We start from the raw sequence: 27848 nt of genomic DNA, 5'->3' as shown, positions 1-27848 counted from the left end.
ACGTCAGCCATAGGCCCCGCCCCCTTCAAGCACCGTGGGCTCCGCCCCCGCCCATCTCCTGGCCCGCGATAGGCTCCTCCCCCTGCCAATCACCGCGTCGTCACGGCCCCGCCCCCCAGCCCGGCCCCGCCCCCTCGCCGGGGCTCCAGCCAATCCGGGCCCCGCCGCCGCGCAGGCGCCCCGCGGCCCGCACCGGCGCGGCCCCTTTATCATGGTGAGTGAGGTCGGGTCGGGCCGGGTCGGGCCGCCGGCCAAGGTGGGGGTGGGTGGGGGGGAGGGGGGATGAGCTCGCGCTGGGGGTCGCGGGGGTCATCGGGGTGACCCCGGAAGTAGATCGTCTAGGCTCCTTGTTTCCCCCCCCCCCCCCCCGCCCCTTGTCCCTAACCCTCCTCTCCATCCTGTTGGCATCTCTTAAGCGCTCACTATGTGCCCAGCACTGTGCTGAGCGCTGGGAGGAGCTACAGGGTCATCGGGTGGTCCCACGTGGGGCTCCCAGGCTTCACCCCCCCCCCCCATTTTAATTATAATAATAATGATGGCATTGGTTAAGCTCAGTGGAAAGAGCCTGGGCTTTGGAGTCAGAGGTCATGAGTTCGAATCCCGGCTCGGCCACTTGTCAGCTGTGTGACTGTGGGCGAGTCACTTCACTTCTCCGTGCCTCAGTTCCCTCATCTGTAAAATGGGGATGAAGACTGTGAGCCCCACGTGGGACGACCTGATTCCCCTGTGTCTACCCCAGCGCTTAGAACGGTGCTCTGCACAGAGTAAGCGCTTAATAAATACCAACGTTAACATTAACATTATTATGTGCTAAGCGCTGGGGGGAGATACAAGGACATCAGGTGGTCCCACGTGGGGCTCCCAACCTTCACCCCCCATTTTAATAATCATCATAATAATAATGATGGCATTGGTGAAGCACTCACTACGTGCCCAGCACTGTGCTGAGCGCTGGGGGGATGTACGGGGTCATCAGGTGGGCCCACGTGGGGCTCCCAGGCTTCACCCCCCCCCCATTTTAATTATAATAGTAATGATGGCATTGGTGAAGCACTTACTGTGTGCTAAGCGCTGGGGGGAGATACGGGGTCATCAGGTGGGCCCACGTGGGGCTCCCAGGCTTTGTCCCCCCCATTTTATTAATAATAATAATATTGGGCAAGTCATTTCCCTTCTCTGTGCCTCAGTTCCCCCATCTGCAGAACGGGGATTCGGTCCCTGTTGTGGCTCCCACTTAGCCTGTGACCCTTATGTTGGTATTTGTTAAGCGCCTACTATGTGCAGAGCACCGTTCTAAGCGCTGGGGGAGATACAGGGTCATCGGGTCGTCCCATGTGAGGCTCGCAGTTAATCCCCATTTTCCAGATGAGGTGACTGAGGCACCGAGAAGTGGAAGCGACTCGCCCACAGTCACACAGCTGACAAGCGGCGGAGCGGGGATTCGAACCCACGGCCTCTGACTCCCAAGCCCGGGCTCTTTCCACTGAGCCACGTTATGGGGCCTGATTATCTTCTACGTACCCCGGGACTCTACCAAGTGCCCTCCTTGCTTTTAGTTTCATTCATTCGATCGCATTTATTTAGCGCTTGCTGTGTGTAAAACACTGTGCTAAGCACTGGGGAGAGCACACTACGATAGTAGCGACAATCCCGCCCTCAACAAACTCACAGCCGAGCCCCAGTTTCAGCTTCCCGTTCAGCCGTTGTCTGCTCATCCCGTCCCTTCTCACGTGTCTCACCCCATCGCAACCTCGTTTGAGATGATTTTAGCAGCGGGGCTCGGTGGATAGAGGGCGGGCTTGGGGGTCAGAGGCCGTGGGTTCGAATCCCGCCTCCACCCCCCGGCAGCTATGTGACCGTGGGCGAGTCACCCCACTTCTCCGGGCCTCAGTTCCCTCCTCTGTAAAATGGGGATGAAGACCGTGAGCCTCACGTGGGACAGTCTGTTGACCTTGTATCTACCCCAGCGCTTAGAACGGTGCTCGGCATATAGTAAGCACTTTAATGCCATCGATCTTATTAGTAGTATTATCATCATCATCATTCTTTCAGTGCTAGGAGACTGACATCATCCATATTTTCATTACCCTTTTTATTTTGTCAATGAGTTGTCCACCCCCTTGATTCTATTTATTTGCTATTGTTTTAATGAGATGTCCATCCCCTCGATTTTATTTATTGCTATTGTTTTTTTTCCATCTGTCTCCCCCGACTAGACTGTGCGCCCGTCAGTGGGCAGGGACTGTCTCTATCTGTTGCACATTTGTCCATTCCAAGCGCTTAGTCCAGGGCTCTGCACATAGTAAGCGCTCAGTAAATACTATTGAATGAATGAATCCAGCGCTTAGAACAGTGCCCAGCGCTCAGAACAGTGCTTGGCACAGAGTAAGCTCTTAACCATCATTATCATTCTGGTACTTCATTGCCTGCGATCCTGACTTGCCATTTGCTAATAATAATAATGGAGGTTAAGCGCTTACTCTGTGCCAAGCACCGTTCTAAGCGCTGGGGGGAGGTACCGGGTCATCAGGTCATCTCCAAATCTCGGTAGCAGCTGTAGGTTCAAGAGCATTTTCGGCTTCCCCCCACCCCTCTTCCTCGTTCACACCCCCGATCCGCTGCTCCCTCCGGGCAGGCACCGGGATCCAAGCGGAGACACCGAGCGGAAAAGCGTCCGATCTCCGGGACCTCCGGTTATCCATTCTCGGGGTGGAAGGTATTCCCGTCGGACGTTCCTAGTTTCGTTGGCCGCCAACCTACCGTCGACAGGCCTCGATAGCCGGCTTGACCCTGGAGCCCGTCAGTGGGCGGGGACTGTCTCCATCTGTTGCCGAATTGTCCATTCCAAGCGCTTAGTACAGTGCTCTGCCCAGAGTAAGCGCTCGACAAATACTACCGAATGAATGAATGATCAAAATGAATAATAATAATAATTGCGGCGTTTAAGCACTTAGTCTGTGCCGTGCGGCGGAGCGTGCGCTTGGGGAGAGGATCGACGCGGTGCCATCGGATCAGATCCCTGCCTGCGAGGGGGGACGTGGCGCACAGTTTAAAGGGAAAGAAGAACAGGTATCGAATCCTCTCTTTACAGACGAGGACACCGAGGGGCAGAGAAATTGTGATTTTTATTCCCGTCAAAGGTTCCTGACTTCGTTGGCCGCCGACCCGCCGTCGGCAAGCTTCGACAGCTGTCTTGGCCCTGGTCGACGATCAAAATTAGTAATAATAATCGTGGCGTTTAAGCACTCGGTCTGTGCCGAGCAGTAAGGCGGGCGCTAGGATACGGGATCGATACGGTGGCGTCTGATCAGACCCCTGCCTGACGAGGGGGACGTGGCGCACAGTTTAAAGAGAAAGAAGGACGGGTTTCGAATCCCCTTTTTACAGACGAGGAAACCGAGGGGCAGAGAAATGGTGATTTTTATTCCCCTCCGACGTTCCCGACCTCGTTGGTCGCCAAGCTACCGTCGACAGGCTTCGAGGACTGTCTTTACCCTGGTTGATGATCAAAATTAATAATTGCGACGTTTAAGCACTCGGGCTGTGCCGAGCAGTGAGGCGTGCAGTAGGATAGGGGATCGACGCGGTACCGTCTGATCGGATCCCTGCCTGACGAGGGGGACGTGGCGCCTAGTTTAAAGGGAAAGAAGAACGGGGATCGAATCCCCTTCTGTCAAAAGGGGAAACCGAGGTACGGAGAAACGGTGATTTTTTTCCACACGGCAGGCACATGGAGGAGCAAGATTAGCATCCAGGTCTCCTGACTCCCAAGCCCGTACCCTTTCCACTAGGCAGGCTGGTCACTGACTTGGATTTCCTCCGCCTTAGAAAAGGTTTGCAAGAATTCAACCCCGTTCAATCCAGGATAGTTGGGGCTGGCAGCAGACGAATTGATTTCTATCAATCTCCTCCATTTAGAATACAAACTCCTCCTATTCATTCAATAATATTTACTGAGCGCTTACTGTGTGCAGAGCACTGTACCGAGCGCTTGGAGAATTCAACTGGGCAACGGATAGAGACCATCCCTGCCCGATGACGGGCTCACGGTCTAATCTGAAGAAGCAGCGGGGCTCAGTGGAAGGAGCCCGGGCTTGGGAGTCAGAGGTCATGGATTCGAATCCCAGCTCTGCCGCCTGTCAGCTGTGTGACTGTGGGCGAGTCACTTCACTTCTCTGGGCCTCAGTTCCCTCCTCTGGAAAATGGGGATTAACTGTGAGCCTCGCGTGGGGACAACCCGATGACCCTGTATCTATCCCAGCGCTTAGAACAGTGCCCGGCACATAGTAAGCGATTAACAAATACCGACATTATTATTATTAATCGGGGCAGACAGACGGACAAAAACAAGACAACTTAATCACGATGAATAGAATCAAGGGGATGGACACCTCGTTAACAAAATAAATAGGGAATCTGTCTTCCCCTCTGGACTGTAATCTCCTCGGGGCCAGGGATTGTGTCCACCGCCTCTGTCATCCTACTGTACCCTCCTGAGCGCTTAGTACAGTGCTGGGCACACAGCGAGCACTCAATACAAAAGATCGACTGATTCCAGCTCCATCTGCGCAGCCCTTATTGAAAGTCCCTCGTGCTTCCGTTTCTCTCCGGCTGACTCTGCCGCTTTAATAATAATGTTGATATTTGCTAAGCGCTTACTATGCGCAGAGCACCGTTCTAAGCGCTGGGGGAGATACAGGGTCATCGGGTTGTCCCACGTGAGGCTCGCAGTTAATCCCCATTTTACCGAGGAGGGACCTGAGGCCCAGAGAGGCGAAGTGACTCGCCCACAGTCACACAGCTGCCAAGTGGCAGAGCCGGGATTCGAACCCATGACCTCGGACTCCCAAGCCCGGGCTCTTTCCACCGAGCCACGCTTTTTTAGAGGGTTTAAGAGCTTGGTAAGTGTTAGGGAGGGCGAATACCGTCGACGGCCCGAAAGACGAACAAGTGGATTTTAGAGCAAATTCAACCACAGTGGTCTCTGGAAGGCCAAATGACTCGACTTGGCATATTTGGGACACATCATCAGGAGGATTCATTCCCTGGAGAAGACACTGATGCCAGGAAAATTCCAGGGAAAACTTGGGAGAGGCAGACCGGCGGCTAGATGGTTAGGGACCCTAACAACGCTAAGGGAAGAACCGGTAGAAAGGTCGCGGATTACGGCAGAGGACAGGACGTTCGGGAGAAAGTACATCCACCGAGTCGCGGTGAATCGGAAACGACGCGACGGCACTTGATGATAACAGAAAGCGGCGAGAGACATGGATGACTAAGCTAGCTTGGGATGGTTTGAATTTTTACGGCCACGTCGGAAGCCTGGTGGCCTTATATTCAAACGTTTATTGCTGACTTTTTCCCTTTTCCCTCTGCCCCCTCTACCCCCGCTTCACCTCTCCGCAGCTAAACCCTCTCCTCCCCCCTCTCCCTCTGCTCCTCCCCCTCTCCCTTCCCCTCCCCTCAGCACTTTGCTCGTCCGCTCAACTGTATATATCTTCATCACCCTATTTATTTTGTTAACGAGATGTACGTCACCTTGATTCTATTTATTTGCTATTGTTTTAATGAGATGTTCTTCCCCTCGCTTCTATTTATCGCCATCGTTCTCGTCCGTCCGTCTCCCCCGATTAGACCGTGAGCCCGTCGGAGGGCGGGGACCGTCTCTATCTGTTACCGATTTGTAGGTTCCAAGCGCTTAGTACGGTGCTCTGCACGTAGTAAGCGCTCAATAAATACTATTGAATGAATGAATGACTTGTAGGTGGCTAGCTTTAAACTCTAGCAGGCTCTCTGCCGCGGCGATGGATACCGTGACAGAGGGGGAAAGGATTTTCTAGAAATCGCGTGGCGTTGGTAGACGCGAAAGAAATACTCATTTGGGCTGTTTTCTTTGTCATTAAAGGGGACAATACATCTGTTTCGCAAAACACAAAGATCTCTCATTGGCAAGCTGTCGCAAGAATTTAGGCTGGTTGCTGCTGACAGAAGGGTAAGTTCATTTTTCTAATCAAAGCCTGATTCTGAGTGGGATGGGACTGACGGTAGTTGACCTAAAACCAAAGTGCCCTGAAGGCAACATTAATTCTTTTCTTCCTCCTCCTACTATAGTAGTACGATAGTATTCTACAATATGCGTACAATAGGCATATACGATAGAATACAATATATTCTGTAATACGTACGAGAATACCGGGACCTGCTCTTCATCTCTTCTGGAGGTATTTTAGCTTTAAACACCCAAGGGTTACACTTTAATTGGTAGGGTCGAGTCTCGCCGTGGTCTCGTATAATAAAGAATCTGCGTTGCGGCAAAGCGAGGGGAAAATTCACCGAAGTAAAAGAAAATAATTTAGGGCGTAGAGAGTGTGGTGGAGTATTTTAAAATTCTCGACTGTAGTGTTTTATGTCAGAGTGTTCAGTCTTAAAACAGATAAAAATCTGTTTACCGGAGAGGCTTCATGATTTAATTGACTTGAAATTCAGGTTTTTCTCTCCATGATTTAATCTCGGTGGCCAGATGAGTTAAGAAAGGAGAATATATCGATCTGTTGTCGGGACCGGTGTATTTTTGAACACTTGAAAGTAAATACTTTGTAAGTCAAGTTAAGGGGATGATCCTATTACATGCCTATACCATAGCCATCATTTTGTGGAAAGTGGCCCACGGAACCATCCCTGAATGAAGTGAGGATGTAGGAAAATGAGTGTGGTCACTTGAGAATTTTCTAAGTTTAAAATTCTAAACTTCTAAAGAGAACCAGGGTGAAGGGGTGCCAACCTGGGGCACGATGAGGGTTTTGGTCCCTCCAGAATCGGGACTGAGGAGGCAGAGCCTTTGACTTGCCCCCCCCCCCCCCCCCCCCCCCAGCCTTTGCCTGACCCCAACCCACGAGAAGCAGCGAGACTTAATGGGTAGAGCACGGGCCTGGGCGTCAGAAGGACCTGAGTTCTAATCCAGACTCCGGTCGTCCTGGGACTCTGCACACAGTAAGCGCTCAGTAAACACGATCGAATGAAATCGCTTCACCTCTCTAGGCCTCAGTTACCTCATCTGTAAAATGGGGATTAAGGCTGTGAGCCCCATGTGGGACGGGGACTGTGTCCTACCTGATTAGCTTGTACCTACCCCAGCGTTTAGAACAGTGCTTGGCACAGAGTAAGTACTTAAAAAGTACTCTAATTATGTATTATTATTAACCCTGGCTGCAGAGGGGAATGGGCCTGGCCAGCCTCAGGGCAAGTTGTGGGCAGGGATTGTCACTCTTTCTTGTTGTAACGTACTTTCCCAAGTGCTTGGAACAGTGCTCTGCACACAGTAAGCGCTTAATAAATACTATTGAATGAATAAATGAATAAATTGAACAAATGAATGACGGGAAGTGGGAAGGGTCCAGCTCGTCCTTGGGCATCGCAAGGAATAGGCACCCCCAGGCCCTCCCCGTATGGGAAGCAGCGTGGCTCAGTGGGAAGAGCCCGGGCTTGGGAGTCAGAGGTCGTGGGTTCGAATCCCAGCTCTGCCACTTGTCAGCTGTGTGCCTGTGGGCGAGTCACTTCACTTCTCTGTGCCTCAGTGACCTCCTCTGTAAAATGGGGATGAAGACTGTGAGCCTCACGTGGGACAACCTGATGACCCTGTATCTCCTCCAGCGCTTAGAACAGTGCTCTGCACACAGTAAGCGCTTAACAAATACCAACATCATTATTATTATTTTCTCCGCCTCAGTGGGGTGCAAGCTCACTGAGGTCAGGGCGTGTGTCTGTTAGATGGTTTTACCGGACTCGCCCGAGCGCTTAAACCAGTGCTCTGCACACAGTAAGCGCTCAATAAATAGGATTTCCGGACTGACCGACTGGTGAGTGGAAGCTCCGGGCCTCGAGCGGGGATTGAGCGTCCCAGACTCCACCGGGCCCGGCCTCAGCCCCCGGGGGAAGACGTTCCAACCCTTCCCTCCCCTGCCTGCGACAGGAACTGGGCATCGTGACCCGGCGTCCAGTTGGGAAGGCGACCACCGGACACCGACGCGGCGGAGGAGCCTCGCCTGCTCCTCGTGGGGGTTTTCCAGTCAGTTGTATTCACTGATCGCTTACTGTGTGCGGAGCACTGTAACAATAACCATGCTGGTATTTGTAAAGGGCTCACTATGGGCCTAGCACTGTTCCGAGCGCTGAGGGAGATGCGGGGTAATCAGGTGGTCCCACGAGGGGCTCCCTGTCTTCATCCCCATTTTACAGATGAGGGAAAAGAGGCCCAGAGAAGTGAAGTGACTAGTCCGAGGTCACGCCGGATCGGAACCCGCCACCTCTGACTCCCGAGCCCCGGCTTTTTCCACTACTAAGCACTCGAGAGAGGGCAGTATAACAATAAACATACCCTGCCTACGATGAGCTTACGGTCAAGAGACTCTTAGAGTCTAGACTCCTTCTTCCAGGTGGGCTTGTGTTTCTCCCACACAACCCCCCCCTCCAAATGTTTGCGTCCCCGTTCCGGTGTGGGTTGTGCGTTTGTGTGTGATCTGTGTTGGTGTCCGTCTCTCGTTTGTGTGTGTCTGTCTTTGTGTCCGCCCGTCCGGCCCCAGGTGCCGAGGGCTGGCCGGCCGCAGGCGTTCGGGTCCCCTCCTGCCATTCCACCCGACGACGTCACACGGATGTCGGTTTAAACCTACGGCGTTTCACCCGTGGTCCCCCCGCCCATTCCCACTCTGCGGCAGAGCTACCGCATCCCCCCACCCGGACCTCTCAAACGATCAAGCCCCGCCGTCCCCCCGGATGGTCCTCCCCGGGGCAGACGCTCCACGAATCGGCCGTCGGAAACCGGCCCTCGCTCGGCGTGACCCGGTGCCGAATTCCCCCCCCGCCCCGCCTGCTGAAGCCGGGGCTCGACTTCGCCCTCGAGGTCCGGGGGAGAAGGCGACCCCTCTGCCTGGGTTTACCGGGTGCTTAATTCAGCCAGAAAAATAAAAATAGCATCGGCTCCTTTAGAGCTCTGTGAGTAAATATGTTTTTCTCATTTGCAGTCCTGGAAGATTTTACTTTTCGGTGCCATAAATCTACTATGCACCGGATTCTTACTGATGTGGTGCAGTTCTACAAACAGTATAGGTATGTTGCGGCCTTGATTTCTAGAAGACTCTTCTTTGCTGTCTTTAGCTTTCTGATCCTAGATGCCAGAATAATTCCCTGAATTTTATCTGGGTTAATCTACCTTTTGAATTGTGCTTTTGGATGCTTTTTTTTATTTAGAAAGTTACTTTTAGGAAATATAAGGCAATGACCGTCACTGACGTGCATTTTTTTTGATTGGGACGTATGGTTTGGAATGGTGCTTTTTTGAAGAAGCTATCTTTTCTGTCATGGCGATTACAATATTTAATATCTTCCTGCAATTTGTCAGTTTGAGAAGTTTCGTTACCATTTGATCCCTCCAACAGGGAAGATGGATGGGATTTTCTTGTGAATAGACCGGTCTTTTCAAAATAATTTCAACATCCTAAAGGATTTACCCTGCCAGTTTGCTGCGGGGGGAAACGGGGGTTGCTTTTTCTAATAGAATTGGAAGTTCTTTCGTTTCGTCAGGTGCCGCCATTGTTCTTTTTTTTTTTCCAGTGGCATTTGTTACGGACTTACCACATGCCAGACACTGTGCTGAGCCCTGGGGTAGATACAGGCTAATCAAGATGGACACAGTCCATGTCCCCCCACGGTGCTCACAGCTTTAACCTCCATTTTAACGAGAAGCAGCGTGGCTCAGTGGAAAGAGCCCGGGCTTTGGAGTCAGAGGTCATGAGTTCGAACCCCAGCTCTGCCACTTGTCAGCTGTGTGACTGCGGACAAGTCACTTCACTTCTCTGTGCCTCGGTTCCCTCATCTGTAAAATGGGGATGAAGACTGTGAGCCCCACGTGGGACGACCTGATTCCCCTGTGTCTACCCCACCGCTTAGAACGGTGCTCTGCACGTAGGAAGCGCTTAACAAATACCAACATTATCATTATTACAGAAGAGGCACCTGAAACATAGAGAAGTTAAGTGACTTCCCCAAGGTCACAGGGCAGACAGGTGGCAAAGCCAGAATTAGAATCATCATCATCGACTGATTGATTGATTGTTGGATACAGGGGTCCTCTTTATTTCTGAATGAGGCGGGGACTTCTTAAGCCTGGTGGGCACGTTCAGTTGTCCCTGCGGCTGCTGGGGCTACAAGATACACGTTGGGGGCTCCCCTTCTGCTCCCACCCCCATCACCCCAGTATTTACTGAGCGCTTACTCTGCGCAGAGCACTGGACTAAGCGCTTGGAATGGACAGTTCGGCAACAGATAGAGGCAATCCCTGCCCAACGACGGGCTCACGGCCTAATCATGGTAGCCGATGGTGGCAGCTGGTTCGAGCCTGAACCCCACTATTTCATGACCTGGCCTTCAGAGGACTGCAGAGTGGGGGATTCCCGGGATGATCGGACTAACTAAAAGACCTCATCCAGGAAGGGACTTTTGAGCTCCTTGTTCATGCCTCTCGGATAGCGTCCCGCCACTTGGAGAGAAAAAGTTAGTGAACCGTTGCTCTAGAGGGAGACCGGGCATGATATAGTATATTTGTTTTCATAAACATTGACTTACATAAATTTTCAAGAGACTTTCTGTTTTCTCTTCCGTAAGTCAACATTTTCATCCTCTCAGGGGATTCGGAATACTACGTGTCAGGCGCTATACGAAACGCTGGCGTCGATTCGAGCTAATCAGGTAGCTCATAGAGTTAAGTGCTTAACGGACACCAAAAAATAGATAGAGCTCAAGTGCAGGGTCAGGACTAGCATTTTGTGGTCCCAGACTTAGTGGTATCTTGCAGTCCTCTGGCAGAGGCGTCGAAAGAACGGAACTACAAGCCCCTGCGACAGTTCTGGGAATAAGAATCGCAAACATCGGTCCTCTGCTCCCCAAGACTCTCTTGTCACTCGTAGGGAGAAGCAGGCCCAGAATAAGAGGTCCCTTCAGATTGGCAGTCCCTCCTGACCACTTGCATTTTCCCCATCCTAAATAATAATAATAATCATAGTGATGTTGGTATTCGTTAAGCACTTACTATGGGCAGAGCCCCGTTTTAAGCGCTGGGGTAGATACAGGGTAATCAGGTTGTCCCACGTGAGGCTCACAGACTTAATCCCCATTTTACAGATGAGGTAACTGAGGCACCGAGAAGTTAAGTGACTTCCCCACAGTCACACAGCTGACGAGGGGCAGAGCTGGGATTCGAACCCATGACCTCTGACTCCCAAGCCTGGACTCTTTCCTCTCTGCTCAAGGCGGTCAGTGATGGCTGATGACAGATACTGGAATCCTTCAACTGTTTCTTGTTGCGTTCAGCCACTTAACAGAGGGAGCGGAAAGAACACGGGCCTGGGTTCTAATTCCGGCTTGGCCACTTGCCTGCTCTGTGACTTTGGGGAAGTCACTTAACATCTCTACGTCTCAGGTACCTCTTCTGTAAAATGGAGGTTAAAGCTGTGAGCACCATGGACTGTGTCCATCTTGATTAGCTTGTATCTACCCCAGTGCTTAGTACAGTGTCTGGCGTGTGGCAAGTCCTTAACAAATGCCATTAAAAAAAAAGAACGACGACAACAATAAACCTGCTCCGGTCACAGTAGCCCCTTTCTCGGTGACAGTGGTTGGCAAGTACAGGCGCGTTGGGAATGCTTAGGCTTTTGAAATGACTCATGATTAGAGAAAACATGCAAATATGAAACTGTAGGATTATTTTAGTTGGCCATCTCATGTCTAGCAAACCCGGAGAAATTGGCTTAGGTAATTCCCAGATTATTTGAGGTTCGAAGGAGGAAGACTTTGGGCTATTGGCCTGCGAATAGCCCTTAAAATTGGCCTTCTACAAGACAACAGGTCAGGGCATTTCTGAAACCTCGAGAATGTGGCCTCAGGGAATGAAAATCCACTGCGTACCCCACAGTGGTCAAGTAGGGTAGAATTAGAGGGTTAAGTCACAGTAGGAAGATGGTTCTCAAAAAGGTTTTGGGATCTTTTGGAGATAAAGAAATCCCAGAAGAAGCCGTGTTTTACAGTGGCTGCAGTAACATTCTGTTAAAATACCTAAAAAAAAATTTTTGTTTTGCAGCTTTAACTGCATATACGTATCTGACCATATTTGACCTTTTCAGGTAGGTTTGTTTCTTTAAAATCCTATCTTCTAATTAAATGTGTTTGTATATATGTATATATAGATAGATCTATCTATCTATAGATATATATTTTTATGTATATTTCTGTTGTGTATATGTATATATATATATGTGTGTGTGTGTATATACATCTCAGCGTGGCTCAGTGGAAACGAGCCTGGGCTTCGGAGTCAGAGGTCATGAGTTCGACTTCCGGCTCTGCCACTTGTCAGCTGTGTGACTGTGGGCGAGTCACTTCACTTCTCTGTGCCACAGTTCCCTCATCTGCAAAATGGGGATGAAGACTGTGAGCCTCACGTGGGACAACCTGATGACCCTGTATCTCCCCCGGCGCTTAGAACAGTGCTCTGCACATAGTAAGCGCTTAACAAATGCCAACATTATTATTAAAACAATAGCAATAAATAGAATCAAGGGGATGTACATCTCATTAACAAAATAAATAGGGCAATAAAAATATATATCTGTTGTGTATATATACACATATAATAATAATATATATTATATGTGTATGGATACATATACATATATACACATATACATCTCATATACATATCTCATCTGTAAAATGGGGATTAACTGTGAGCCTCACATGGGACAACCTGATTACCCTGTCTCTCCCCCAGCGTTTAGAACAGTGCTCTGCGCATAGTAAGCGCTTAACAAATACCAACATTATTATTATTATTATATGTGTATATATACATATACATATATATGTATATTATATGTGTATATATACACAACAGATATATATTTTTTTATTACCCTATTTATTTTGTTAATGAGGTGTACATCCCCTTGATTCTATTTATTGCTATTGTTTTAATGAGCCGTACATCCCCTTGATTCTATTTATTGCTATTGTTCTTGTCTGTCCGTCTCCCCCGATTAGACCGTAAGCCCGTCAATGGGCAGGGGCTGTCTCTATCTGTTGCCGATTTGTACATTGCAAGCGCTTAGTACAGTGCTCTGCACATAGTAAGCGCTCAATAAATACTATTGAATGAATGAATGAATGAATGAATGAATATATATACACACACACAGTCTTTCGAAATCCTCAGATAAAGGCCAAGTTTCTGTTAGGATGCCTGTAATGGAGCCTAAATCTCTAGTACAAGTGGTTATTCATTTTCCATGTCCTTACATTTCTCAGCAGTTTGTGAAAACTAAAAAGTAAATGGCTTAATTTAAACTGGCTACATTTGTTTTTCCTAATATTGTCTTGTTTTCTTTGCTGTTATGTAGTTTAATGACATGTCTCATAAGCTACTGGGTAATGATGAGGAAACCAAGCCCAGTATATTCATTTGGGTAAGTAAGAGTAACTTTACCGCAGGTCAAAATGTTAGCATCAAAATGAAAGAAAAAAGCCTTATGGAGTCAATCGATCAAATTTATTGACCACTTACTGTGTGCAGAGCACTGTTCTAAGCACTTGGGAGAGTACAATATAATGGAGTTGGTAGGCACGTTTCCCAGGAAGTGAAAACTCAGATTATTCTCAGGAAAGAATTACCACGTTATTATGGTACTCGTTACGGGCTTACTATGTGTCAAACACCGTTCTAAGCGTTGGGGTAGATAGAAGCTAGTCAGGGTGGGCACAGTCCCTGTCCCTCGTAGGGCTCACGGTCTTAATTCCCCCTTTTACAGATGAGCTAACCGAAGCACAGAGAAGTTTTCAGTGACTTGCCCGAGGTCCCACAGAAGACCTATGGCGGAGCCAGGATTAGAACCCCGGTCCTTCTGATTCCCAGGCCCGTGCTCTATTCACCGAGCCGGGCTGCTTCTACCTGCAGAATAGTGAAATAATATTGAAAACTAGAAGAAATATGCAGAGCATCCCAGGATTGGAAGCAGGATGAATTCATAGAAAACTCTTCTCCAGAAACGGATTTAAAAAAATATTCAGAGATGTGAGACGCTGTGCACAGTAAAGTTCAGCACAGCAATAACAATATGCACAAATGGGAAGCAGCGAGGCTCGGGGGAAAGAGGCCGGGCTTGGGAGTCAGAGGACATGGGTTCGAGTCCTTCTACCTGGCACCTTTCCAGTCAGACGGGACTGTGGGACGGGATCCTCGGATTCCCGGGTCTCGCTAGCCAAGTTGCAACAACGAAGCTCTCTGTCGTACAGTCCGAACATTTCTTCGAGGGAACCAGGCGCTGAGAATGAGGAATCTTAGTGGAGAAAATGAGTGCCGTGAACCTCTGGGAGAGGAAAGTGTCTAATGATGGGTTTTGTTCCTGAAGGCCTGGAAAGAGGGAACTGTCCCTTCTTCTCCCATCTCTCAGGGCCATTCTCCCTCTCCCCTTTAACCTTAATATCTTTTTTGCCATTTGAATCGGTACTAGCTAATACCTGTATTCCCTAGTATCAGGGCCCGGATGTCCTGGAAAGAGGGTGTCGATCTGTGGACAGCATACACCTTAGAACGGAATAAAGTCTTGAGCTCAAGTGATGTGTCCTTTTAATATTTATTTGAATGGGCTGTTCTTATCATGGCAAAATAAGGACTGAAAAAAGACAGGTAGGAAATTATTTTGCTTAAATAATTAGTTACTGGACTGAAACGATCACCGTTCAAGGAACAGTGGGATAGTAACCGTATTTATTCTGCTATGAATGTGGCTTATTGTGGTAAACGGAGATTAAAATTGAATTGAGCAATCTGTGGAATTTTTTTGGACTTTTAGGTTCGAAAGATTAGAAGTCCTAGCAGTATTTGCTTCTACCGTTCTGGCCCAGCTGGGAGCTCTCTTTATATTAAAAGAAAGGTAAGAGTTTACTAGAGTAATTTTCCTCACATTTTCACCTGGCCAATTAGCGGGCAGAGTTCTTTTGTTCGAGAAGGTAAAGCAGTTTTTCTTACACTTCCAGGGAGAGAGTTTTCAAAATACCCCAAGACTAGAGTTGCATTATCATCCATCCTGAATTTGTGGAGGCTATTGTGAATTTAGAGTTTAGAATGTTATTTTGACAATAACCGCGTCTCTTTTTATGGTATTTTTAACAAATACCAGCCAAACGCGCTGACTATGAGCCAGGTAGGCGTTGAATTGAAGGCTGGGGCAGATAAAAGGTCAGGTTGGGCAGAGTCCGTGTCCCACGGGGGACTGACGGTTTTAATGCTCGTTTTATAGATGAGGTAACTGAGGCCCAGAGAAGTGAAGTGACTTGCCCAAGGTCACACAGCAGACTAGGGAGCCTCTGATTCCCAGGCCCTATCCCCTAGACGTCGCAGCTTCATGTGCAGCTAGCCTTTGACGTTTTCTTTGAAAATGATGGGAATTAACTTGATCTCAAAGAGTAGTTCTAAATGAATAACTCAATCGTTCAGCGCAATATTAATGCATAGCCACATTAACGAATGAAGGTCGTTGTGCTCCCAGCTTGTTTACTCTCAATCCCGCTTGGCATCCTTGGGGCAGAGAAGGAGAAGGGGTAGGGGAAGGGAGCTGGGCGAGGCAGCAGGCATTTATAACTCGTGGTTGTGTAAGCTCCTTGCGGGTAAGGAACGTGTCTGCTAATTCTGTGGCATCCTACTCTCCCAGTCACTTAGTACGGTGCTCCGCACGTAGGCTCGTTCTGAGCAGGGAGTGTGTCTGTCGTCGTGTTGTACGAGCGCTTAGTACGGGGCTTTGCACACAGTAAGCGCTCAATGGATACGATTGAATATCTGTATTTAATACGATTCTTTTCAACTTTGAAATTCGAAGAAGTTATTTACCAAAACCCTTCTCGTTTGTCTCTCGTAGCGCCGAACGCTTTTTGGAGCAGCCTGAGATACATACGTAAGACTTGAATTTTGGTAACCAGTGAATCTGGCATTTTATTTTTCTTCTCGTTTTGTGGCTTAATGAGACATCTGCTTGGAGTTAGGGACGGCAGCGGCTGTTGCCAAAGTCTTTAAAGTGTTGAAATGTTTTTTTCCTCGACTCCTAGGGCCCTTCGAGCGCACGACTCCGAAGGTGGGGAAAGAGGATCGCTGGAGTGGATTAGCCCCTCCTTCCCCACTGCTGCAAGAGAAAGCCTATTTCTAGACGTTTCTAGACATTCCAGTCCCCGCAGTTCTTCTCGCTTGGCCTCTCGAGTCTCCGCTACCAGACCAAAACCACCTCGTGAAAAATTTAGAGTAGTTTCACGTTTTTAAGATCGCGCCTTTAGATCTTGTAAGGCAACTGCTGACCATTTCGGCTGGATCTGTGCTCTCACCTCCCGAAAGAAGGGCGAGGTGACCCGGCCTGACTTGCTTATTTCCTCAGTAGTAAATATTGTAAGAACGCGGGATCCAGGCGATGCCAAAATTAACTCTCAGGGAAATATTTTAAGTGCCCGCTTGAGAGGTTTTAGCCTCCTCTCCCGCCTCTCTTCCCTGCCAACTCTGAAAAGCTCCTGCTTCTCGTGTGGCCAGAGGCAGTGTGGTCGAAGCATGGTATTGGGAATTGGAAACTCAGTTCAGATTTGGGCTCGGGGAAAAGTCATTCCATTTCCCCAGTCCCGTGCTTCCCTAAGCTGATAAGAGGTGGTTTGCCGTCCTGGTCGCCGTAGAGACGAGAGGAAACCATCGTTGCCCAATTCAGCATTCACCAGCTACGATTGTGGGGAAACCCCAGTGGTGGATCATTTGGAAACGGGGCGTCATATCTTGTGAGACTTGAGATTGTTTCGGCGGAGCAGCCTGAAATGCATACGTAAGACTAGAATTTTGATAACTACAGAAAGCAGCAGCAGTTTACTTTTCTTCCCATTTTGTGGCGGAATGAGACGTCTGCTCGGTGTCAGTGACCGCCGTGTCCATTGCGTCTTGGTCACGTGTTCAGATCTGGACGACAGATTTTCGAGAGTATTTTCCAGTCCTGGACTTCGAGTTGTTTTCTTTCAGAAGAACTCCTGGCAGCTAATACAGGGTACACAATTGGAAAGGAAAAACCTAGGAGCTCTGTGGATGGAGATAGATGACCTGTTTACTGACTTGGCAACTCACTCTATGACCTTGATCCAAATCATTCACTATCTGTCCCGGTTCTCCCTTCTGTGGAATGAGTTTCACTTGCCTGCCCTTAACCTGTATCAGAGGAAGACAAAGATTAGCGAGCCGCTGATATTTGTAAAGTGTTATGAATTCCTTGGAAGGTAGGCAGTAGATAAATATAAAACGTCATAATAAATCAAACTAGAACCTTACAGAGATGAGCCCGTTGGGACTCTTCCACAAGACGGGTTTTCAGGCAGCATTTATGCCGTGTCCAAGTGACATCACCTTGCTGCAAAATCAGGCTAGAGTTCGTGGCTTCTGACGATGCTTTTATATATTCCGTATATACAAGGGAGACTCTGTAGGCTATCTGTTTCCGTCTTGATTCATTCAGAACTCTGTTATGCAGTCCTGTTCTTTGGCAATAGTTTTTCCGTGCCCTGTGAAATTATATGTTGATGTCAGGGAAGAATACCGATGAGTTGTCTTTTTTGTCTTTTCTCCAGGGGCCGATTGTTAGTCGGTACTTTCGTGGCTCTCTCCTTCAACTTGTTTACAATGCTTTCCGTTCGGAATAAACCCTTTGCTTACGTCTCTGAAGGTATCTATTTATTTATTTTTTTAGCTGCCCAGAGGCCTAAGGAAATTCAAGGAAGACAGTAACTGTTTTCATCTAGATCTACGTAGCTCCTTTGAGAAAAATACAGTAAATCAAATATTCTTTCTAATCCCCTTGGCAGTCTTGCCTAAAGGGGATTTTAATGGGGAGGAAGCCCTATACCGGCAGTCACCAGTTTTTTAATCGAGCTTCCTTCTGATTTCAAAATAGGTAATGAGCCGCAGAAGCACTTTGGACCTATCCGGCTCCAAAGTCGATATCGTTGTAGTGGGTGGACAGAGGCGGGGGCAGGGGTCGAAGGCAGCAGTGACCTAGTGGAAAGAGAAGCAACATGGCCTAGTGGAAAGGGCCCGGGCCTGGGAGCCAGAGGACGTGGGTTCTAATCCCGGCTCTGCCACGGGTCCGCTGTGTGACTTCGAGCAAGTCACTTAACGTCTCTGTGCCTCGGTTCCCCCACCTGTAAAATGGGGATGAAGCCTGTGAGCCCCGTGTGGGACAGGGACCGTGTCCCACTTGATTACCTTGTATCTACCAGAGTTCTTAGAACAGTGCTTGGCACATAGGAAGCGCTTAACAAATCCACAGTTACTATTATGATTATTAACAGTGGAAGGGTCTGGGAGAGGTGGAAGAGACCGGAGGCGGGGCCTTTCCTGGAAGAGCCGATTACTGCCCAGAAAGGGGCAGGGAGGAGGGAACAGGAGTTGAGGGATCTGATCCCTCACCTGGAAAGTTAAGTTTCTTAAGTTACTCAGGAGCTTCAGGTGAGGAACTCGCACCGTAGAAATACAGAGATGAAATTCCAGATGGATGAACCCCTTAGTGTTCTGGAAACCCTAGAGGAAGAAGAGAGGAAAAACCCATTGAACCGGGCATTGAGTGGCAGGATGGAACTGTGGCACGTATAGGTCACGACAGAGCTCTGCCCGGGCCGGATTTCGAGGGTCCGACTCCACTCGGCCTTCTCTCTGGTGGGCCCAAGCCTGAAAATAGCCCCCGTCTCCGAAAGCCACGCAACGGTTTGCCCCTTCAGCGATTGACAGACTGCCTGAGCGGCCGCCAACGTCCTCTGAGCCCCACGGCAAAAAGGCAACTTGGACGCGCTCCTTTGAGCTGGCTTCGGAGCGTATTTAGATGGGCATTTATCTCACCTCCTCCCTTTCCTCCTCGTGTCTCAATCTGCAGTTTGGGCAGCAGGAGGAAGGTGGGTGCGGTCCGAGCCCGGCCTGACCGCAGATGTGTTTGGCTCTTGTAGAGTCTGACCCGGTCCCAAGGGCTCAGGGTCCTCGGGCTGTGGAACTCCAGACGCAAGAGTTAGTGAGTTTCCTGGTTTTAGGAAGTTTGCTTAATTCTTTCGGCTCATCGGTTTATCACTTAGGGCAACCGAAGGGGCGGTCGGAAGTCTGTCGGTCTTCACACTTTTCCCAGCTCGCACACTGAATAATTCATTCAGTAGTATTTATTGAGCGCTTACTATATGCAGAGCACTGTACTAAGCGCTTGGAATGGCAACAGATAGAGACAATCCCAATAATTTGACCGGGAGGAGAGGCGACCAATTGGAGAGTGAAGTCACTTGAAAAGTGTCGGGGGTTCTTTTTCTCTCTGACTGTCGGCGATGAATGACTCTGGATCTTTTTCCACAGCTGCTAGTACAAGTTGGCTTCAGGAGCATGTCGCGGATCTCAGTAGAAGGTACGGTTTTATGAGCTTTAACGACTCGTGGCTTGGAAAAGGAAATGCTGAAAGAGTCCACGGCAGCTTAAGTTTAATCATTGATGGGGTCATTCTGCAGGTCACTAAATGAGCCAGAAGGGACAGGAACATCTTATTCCAACTTTCCTTTTCTCGCTGAGTTTGTTGGAATAACCTGTTCTCACGATGCAGTCGGAAGGACGGATGTCCCCCGACCCTCGCCCCGCTCCCCCAGTCGGAGAATTCACATTCCTCTTGCCGGACCACTTGTGGTGCGTCTACCTTCGAGCGGAAGTCAACGAAGTGTAGAGTTGCTCGGAGGCGTACCTTCCCGGCTTCGGGGAGTGAGTGCAAATCTGGGGACGCTGCCTCCGGCATTCACACCCAGCGGTAGAGCAGTTTTCCATCCTCCCCTTCTGGATGGTGTCTGTTGAACACCTACTGTGTGCAGAGCACTATACTTGGCAAATGGGAGAGTGCCACTGAGGCAGAAGACAGAATCCCTGGCCACAAGGAGATCGTTTACAGCGTGATCGGACAGCTGGGATAGGATTAATGTGGGAACAGGAGCGATGGAAGAGAAACAGCGGGGCTCAGTGGAGAGAGCCCGGGCTTGGGAGTCAGAAGTCATGGGTTTTAATCCCGGCTCCCCCACTTGTCAGCTGTATGACTTGGGGCAAGTCACTTCACTTCTCTGTGCCTCTATAACCTCATCTGTAAAATGGGGACTAAGACTGTGAGCCCCACTGGGACAACCTGATCACCTTGTATCCCCCCCAGTGCTTAGAACAGTGCTTTGCACATAGGAAGCGCTTAACAAATACCATCATTATTATAGAATCGGGAGAGGGGCTAGTATGAAGAAGCCCGGAACTTCTCTCGGCTCCGCCACTTGTCAGCTGTGTGACTCTGGGCAAGTCACTTCGCTTCTCTGGGCCTCAGTTCCCTCATCTGTAAAATGGGGATTAAGACTGTGAGCCCCAGCTGGGACAACCTGATCACCTTGTATCTCCCCCAGCGCTTAGAACAGTGTTTGGCATATAGTAAGCGCTTAACAGATGTCATCGTTATTATTTGGAGGGTGGGGGGAGATGGGGGATGGACGTGTGTGTTTGTGTCCGTCAGTTCATCCCAGAACGGAAGAGTCATTTGCCCTGTTGTATCTTCTCTGAGTTCTGTCCAAGATCTGGTGTCACCTCCATCCCCTCACCTCAGTCCTCCGACTCCTCCCAGCGTGCTCAGGACATTCGGAGAAGCAGCATGGCCTAGTGGATAGAGCCCTGGCCCGGGAGCCAGAAGGACTTGGATTCTAATCCCGGCTCTGCCACTGTCTGCTCTGTGACCTTGGCCAAGTTGCCTAACTTCTCTGTGCCTCAGTTCCCTCCTCCCTAAAATGGGGATTGAGACTGTGAGTTCCACGTCCGACCCGATTTCCTTGAATCCGCCCCAGCGCTTAGTACCGTGCCTGGCACATTGTAGGCGCTTAAGAAGTGCCACAGTTATCGTTATTTTTCCCACTTTGGAGGGCGAGCCAGGAAGAGCTGAGTGGCCACTGGCCCCTTGGGTGGGTGGAGTTGCCCTTGGGGCTGGGCTAGCTGCTGATGGCGGAGTGGCTGGAGGTGGGGCGGGGGAGGCAGTACCCGCCGAAGTGCAGTTTTTAGAAAACAGGCTGTCAGGAGAATGAATGTCCGAGTTCTGCCGATGAAACTTGCCTTTGTTTTCTCACAGTGTCTGCGGCATCATTCCTGGGCTCAGCAGTATCTTCCTGCCCCGAATGAACCCCTTCGTCTTGATTGATCTCGCTGGGGCTTTCGCTCTCTGCATTACATACATGTTAATTGAAATTAAGTAAGTACCATCGTTGTTGGACGCTCCGCCCCTCGTCCACGATCGGATGAATAGGCCTGGTCACGAGGTTGAGAGTCGTCCCTTCCGCGCAAGGTCCCCGACGAAGAAAACGAGCGCGTCTCTGTCGGGCTTGGCTCTGAGACCCTCAGGGACTGATCGCCAGAGCCCCACGTGCCGTGGACGTGAGTGACCGAAGGCGTACAGTGACGTGGAACGAAAACCGGTGGCTTATGGCCCGTTTCTCTATAGTGAAGTGAATCACTTCGCTTCTCTGGGCCTCAGCTTCCTCATCCGTAGCCCTGACGCTGTTTCTGCCCTTGGCCGGTTCCTGAGTCAGGCTGGGTGGTTGGGGTTTTTTTAGCCAAAGGGTCCTTCCTCACCGGAAAGATTGGGGTGCTCCCAAGGTGGGAGCAGGGGGAGGGAAATTCTAGAAGGTTCCCCGACCGATGGCAGAGCATCTCGGGGATGGCGCTTCGGCAGCTTGGATGCATCCAACCGGTGAGGTTTTCTGAGTGGCCCAGACTATGGGTGTTATCTCGAGCTCCCACTGAAAAGCCACTTCGGCATCTTCCCTGGGAAGTCCCTGAGGAGATACCTTCAGGGCGGGGCGAGGGGGGTTCTGAATGTGCCAAAGGGCCAACCGGGTACTGTCCAGTCCGCCGGAAGATCAACGGATTCACCTGTCAATTTCATCAGCCCTCATATGACCAACTTACTTTACCCCCTCCGAGTAACTACTTAAATCGGACTTTTAATGGATGTGTTTAATAAGCACAAGAAACAGCGTGGCCTAGTGATAGAGCCCAGGCCTGGGAGTCAGAAGGACCTGGATTCTAGTCCCGGCTCCTCCGCTTGTCTTATGCGTAATAATGTTGGTATTTGTTAAGCGCTTACTATGTGCCGAGCACTGTTCTAAGCGCTGGGGTAGACATAGGGGAATCAGGTTGTCCCACGTGGGGCTCACAGTCTTAATCTCCATTTTACAGATGAGGGAACTGAGGCACGGAGAAGTTAAGTGACTTGCCCACAGTCACACAGCCGACAAGTGGCAGAGCTGGGATTCGAACTCATGAGCCCTGACTCCAAAGCCCGTGCTCTTTCCACTGAGCCACGCTGTGACCTTGGGTGGTCACTTGACTTCTCTCGGGCTTAGTTACCTCATCCGTAAAATGGGGATTAAGACCGTGAACCCCATATCAGACATAGACTGTGTATAACCTGACGATCTTGTATCGATTCCATTGCTTAGTGCAGTGCCTGGTGCGGAGTAAGCACATATACATATAATATGACAATAATATAATATATAATGTATTTATATACTTATGAAAAATAAATGTATTTATTTTTATATATGTATAAATAAAACTAAGAGATTGAGTAGGGTTAAATATGTGGAGATAGCCAGCAGTGCTCACTCTCATGCTCTTTCTCTCTCTGTCTCTCTCTGTTTCCCCCTTTCTCTCTCTGCAGTGTCTCTTGCTTGATGCAGCAAATGCTATGCGACTGCCCAGACAGATATCTCTAGTTATCCCAATTGCACGTTGCTTAATGGGTAGCCGGGGAGACCGTCCGTCCGTGTTAATACACTGACTTCCAACCCAGTCTTTTACCAATCTGCTCTTCCGTTGTGCACTCAGAGTAGCGGCCCAGTCGAGGGAGACTAATTGGGATCTCTTGGCTCTCCCATCCAGACACTGGCCAGCCTTCAAAACGCTGTTTTTCTTCCTGAGATCCGATGAGATCGTAGCCCGAGATGATTTGGCCGCAGGTTCTAAGAAACAGATATTTACACTTGGAATGATCTTCTTCTTGTTGCAGTAATTACTTTGCCGTAGACACCGCCTCGGCCATAGCCATCGCTCTGATGACATTTGGTACTATGTACCCCATGAGTGTGTACAGTGGAAAAGTATTACTCCAGGTGAGTGAGGGGAGCTTAAAAACCACATCTCGAGAGCTCTCGGGGTCAGCGATCGCCTCGGGAGTCTGGACGAGCCCCCACGCTGATCCCTGCCGGGTGAATCAGGGCAACTTTCCTGCCCCGCCACTTACGGGCGACTTTCGGCACGGCTCCTACCCCCGAAGTCGCGAGGTCAAACTCAGCTTGCCCTAGAAGCCAGTGGTCCCCATTGCCGTGCCGTCGGTCTCTAACCACCCTGTCCTTTCTTCTTAGGTTCACCCTGTTGTAGTGTGACGTCAGGTTAACGTGCTCAAATGTTTTTCTTCCAGACCACCCCACCTCATGTGATCGGTCAGCTGGATAAGCTTATCAGAGAGGTAAGAGGGCTCCAGTTAGAAAGTCAGCCTCATCTTGGAATCCTTTAAAGGCCTCTGTGCATGTACGTCGACGTGTGTCTCGCCCCGCTAGGCTGTAAGCTTGCTGTGGGCAGGGAACGCGTCTCCCACTCGGTCGTACTGTTCTCTCCCAAGCACTTAGTACGGTGCTCAGTAAATACGATTGTTTAATTAATCAATCAATCAGTTGTATCAGTTAAAGTCTTACTGCATGCAGATCACTACTAAGCACCTGGGAGAGTGCGATACAAAAGAATAGTTAGACATCATTTACAAAGAGAGTTAACCAAAGGGACCGGGCCTCGACTGTAAGCTCGCTGTGTGAAGGGAGCGTGTCTACCAACTCCGTTATACTGTTACATCGTCCTCTCTCAAGCGATCAGTACGGTGCCCTGCGCACCGTAAGTGTTCGATGAATATTATAAAGTACTTATTCATATTATGAGTAATAGTAATCTTATTTATTGACCTCTTACTGTGTGTAAAGCACTGTACCGGGCACTTAGGAGACTACAATATAACATCAAACACTTGCCCTGCCCACCGTGGGCTCACAGTCTAGAGGAGGAGACAGACATTAATATAAATAAATACATAACAGATAGATATATACATATATGCCGTGGGGAAGGGAGAGAGGATGATTGAAGGAGCAAGAATGAGCAGCGCAGAAGGGAGTGGGAGAGGAGGACAGGAGGGCTCAGTCAGGGAATTAAATTAATGTCCATTTCCCTCTCTAGACTGTAAGCCCCATATGGGCAGGGAACATATCTGCTAATTCTACTGTATTGCATGGTACTCTCCCAAGCACTTAATACAGAGCTGAGCACATTGTAAGCACTCAGTAAATACCATTGATTGACCACATGTAAGTAAAACGCAGCATCTCAGGAGGAAACACCCAATTCACCTGAAACAGTTGCGGAGAATGAAATATAAGAAACATAAGTAAAAATGATGATTGCAAAGGAATCTTCACTCACCTGGACTTCCTCTCCCCTAGAATGATTTATTATAACGTTCTTGCCTAGCACTCTGATGAAGCCAAAAGTCACTCCGAGCTATGCGTCAGGCACCCCCACAGGCCGAGGCCTGAAATTTGCTTTCGGACAACTGGTCTTCAAGGAGTAGAAGTGTCGTGATACTGTCGAATGGAGAAATGGGTCAAAAGTTGTTAAAAATAAAATATCGGGAACTCATTGAAATAGAGTCGGTAGTTCAGAGCTACGTGACGATATTAAAAGGTATGGCTCATTAACTATTTTGGGGATCTGTATTAGGTTTCAACCTTGGATGGAGTCTTGGAAGTCCGAAATGAGCACTTTTGGACGCTGGGTTTTGGTTCACTGGTATGTAATGTTAGCCCATTGTCTTTGCCTTTCATTGTATCCTAAATAAGATTTGGCCACCTTCGTGAAAACGATGTTTTAACCTTTCTGACCTGTGGTTCTACCTGGGCAACCTAAATTGCAAGGGGTTTTCTTACCCGAGACCTCGCAGAGAACAGTTATCGTCAAAAGTTAAATGATATGAGGTTTTGCCACCAAATGGTCCTGCTGCTGGTGAAGTCCGTCGAGGACCAGAGGAATCCCAGAGCTACCCAGATCGGCTAGAAATACGTTAGCTGGGCTCGGTGCATATACAGACTGGGTTCCGTTTGTAGAAATTTGGATGGCGACAGGCCCGTCTCTCTCCGTCTCCCTTTCTCACTCTCTCCCCTTCCCGTCTCCCACCCGCCCCTATCCCGGGCATCAAGACCAAAGGTCAAATCCAAGCAGATTAGCCATCCCGCCGAGAAGCAGCGTGGCGTAGTGGATAGAGCCCGGGCCCGGGAGTCGCAGGGTTCTTGTCTGCTGGGTGACCTTGGGCAGGTCGCTTCACTTCTCTGTGCCTCGGGTACCTCATCTGTAATATGGGGGTTGAGGCTGTGAGCCTCACGCGGGACGGGGACTGTGTTCAACCCAATTTGCCGTATCCACCCCAGCACTCTGGTACAGTGCCTGGCACATAGTAAGCGCTCGGCAAATCCCCCAGTTATTATAGCTGGCCGAAGACTCCCCGCTGCCGTTCCGGCTTCTGGTCCAGAAGCGTCTCTTTGTATTCACACGTGCTCTGGAACTGGACTAGACTGAGAAGGTGGTGCCGTTCTTTCAGTTTCCTCCTCCGAGGGGTCGGACTCGCTCTCAGAGACAGTCGGGACCTTGGCCAATTTCCGGCCTCACGGATTTGGGCCGAGCTTGGCTCAACGGCTTCAGGAGCTCCCCAGCCTAGGATGAGAAAGTGTTCGGCCTCATTGATAATACTAATAATAATAATGGCTTTTGTTAAGCGCTTATTATGTGCCGGGCACTATACTAAGCGCTGGGGTGGATGCAAGCGAATCGGATTGGACACGCTCCCCGTCCCACATGGGGCTCACGGTCTTGCCCGGGGTCACAACTTAGTCAAAAGTAATAATGATGATGATGTTCCGTGCTTACCGAACATGTGTCAAGCACGGTTCTAAGCGCTGGGGGAGGTAGAAGCCAATGAGGGTGGGCACAGTCCCTGTCCCACGTGGGGCTCCCAGTCTTAATCCCCCTTTTACAGATGAGGTAACCGAAGCCCAGAGAAGTGAAGTGACTCGCTCGAGGTCACGCAGCAGACCAGTGGCAGAGCCGGGATGGGAACCCAGGCCTCTCTGACCCCCAGGCCCGTGGTCTACCCACCAGGCCTCGCCGCTTCGCCGAAGCAGTGAAGCGAAGTCCGTCCCTCTGACGAGATCCTCAGAGAGTCGTTCTTCTTCTGGTTTGGCCCCCTCTCAGGCCGGATCGGTGCACGTGCGGATTCGAAGAGATGCCAATGAGCAGATGGTCCTTGCTCACGTGACCAACCGGCTCTACACTCTAGTGTCCACGCTGACCGTTCAGATTTTCAAGGATGACTGGATCAGGCCCGCCCTGGTGTCGGGGCCCATCGCGGCCAACATGCTGAACCTTTCCGATCATCACATCATCCCGATGCCTCCTCTGAGGGTCGCCGACGAGCCGAACCCCGTCACGTCCACTCCGACGAAGCCTAGTAGCCCGCCTCCGGAATTTTCTTTCGACACCCCGGGGAAGAACGTGAACCCCGTCGTCCTTCTCAACACCCAAACCAGACCGTTCGGTTTGGGCGTTAACCACGGAGCCACCCCTTACGGCGGCGCATTCAGCCCAGGATTTGGAATGCCGGGAGTGGGAGCCACCCAAGGATTCAGGACTGGCTTTACAAATCTTCCCAACAGATTCGGAACTAACGCCAGAGGCCAGCCCAGACCGTGATACTCTCCCGTTGCGTTTTATTTATTGGCGTCAGAGTACCGACTCCTCAACTTGTTTATTTTCCTAAACGACGTTTTTTTAAGAAAAATAATTACCAGAAGATCATTTGCTGTAAATCGTACAGATCGACGGTGTCGCGTCCCTCCGCCCCCGGGTTAATCGAATCGGTGAGATTTACATTTTCCCAGTCTCTCCCCAGACTTGGGAGGTCCGAAGAGGTTTTCCTCTAGATAATGTTTCTTCTCCTCTTTGATTTTTGTTTTCGACTCTAATGCGATCGCTCGACTGTCCCGGGAGAGAAATCCCTTGGGATCCCTTTTGTTTCTTCCACAGCGGTTGAGTATTCTGTCTTGCTGTCTTCTGAGTAATGAGCAGCATCTCAAGGGAGGAGAGAAATCTCCCTAGACAAGAAAAAGGCTCTTCTGCCGCTCTTCTCCAGTGAATGATTTTATTGGGTGGGGGCTGCCTTTGGGTTTGAAAGTTCAGGGTGCATTTTTTTCTTAAAGAAGAAAAAGTGTTTTGTTTTATTCCAAGATGTTTCCATATTTTACTACCCAGCAAGACTTTAAATTCTGAAATTAAGAGACCAGATTTTTTTTTTAAATTCACATATCATCTAGAGGTTTCGGTAACTTCAGTATCTGTAGCTACTGTATTACCTTCTCCTCGTTATATTTTTTGTTAGGTAATTATAAAATTCTTAGTGCAATAAATACGAACTTTCTATACTGTAGTTTTTTGGTGAAGGAAAAAGGGCAAAAAAAATTGCCCAGTGGTATCGGTCATTTAAAGTCCTTCGATTTGTCTTTTTTTTATATATTTCAGAATAGATACTTATGGAAATTACCCTCCTCACATGGAATCTGTAATATTCTCCAATTTAAATAAATATTTTGAGATCTGAGTGCAA

The 27848-nt window shown here is 49.4% G+C and overlaps 1 protein-coding gene across 1 annotated transcript; it reads left to right on the top strand.

Moving 5' to 3' along the window:
• Nucleotides 1-168: 168 nt before the first annotated feature.
• On the top strand, nucleotides 169-27848 carry SLC30A6 (solute carrier family 30 member 6). Its single transcript, XM_029051478.2, has 14 exons — nucleotides 169-214; nucleotides 5906-5992; nucleotides 9018-9102; nucleotides 12128-12170; nucleotides 13443-13508; nucleotides 14895-14975; nucleotides 15957-15992; nucleotides 17683-17777; nucleotides 19442-19490; nucleotides 21219-21338; nucleotides 23160-23262; nucleotides 23571-23618; nucleotides 24917-24985; nucleotides 26441-27848. The coding sequence occupies exons 1-14, from the start codon at nucleotides 212-214 to the stop codon at nucleotides 26936-26938; spliced, it is 1383 nt and encodes a 460-aa protein (XP_028907311.1). The 5' UTR covers nucleotides 169-211; the 3' UTR covers nucleotides 26939-27848.

The sequence above is a fragment of the Ornithorhynchus anatinus genome, chromosome X1 (genome assembly GCF_004115215.2).
Source record: "Ornithorhynchus anatinus isolate Pmale09 chromosome X1, mOrnAna1.pri.v4, whole genome shotgun sequence".
Lineage (NCBI taxonomy): Eukaryota > Metazoa > Chordata > Mammalia > Monotremata > Ornithorhynchidae > Ornithorhynchus > Ornithorhynchus anatinus.
This window is presented reverse-complemented; position numbering and strand designations above follow the sequence as displayed.

Bases quoted from the DNA above. Each gene is read 5' to 3' on its own strand.
- SLC30A6 (XM_029051478.2), top strand. The intron at 12,171-13,442 runs GTAGGTTTGTTT...GCTGTTATGTAG, and splicing joins ACCATATTTGACCTTTTCAG to TTTAATGACATGTCTCATAA. The intron at 23,619-24,916 runs GTAAGAGGGCTC...GATCTGTATTAG, and splicing joins TGGATAAGCTTATCAGAGAG to GTTTCAACCTTGGATGGAGT.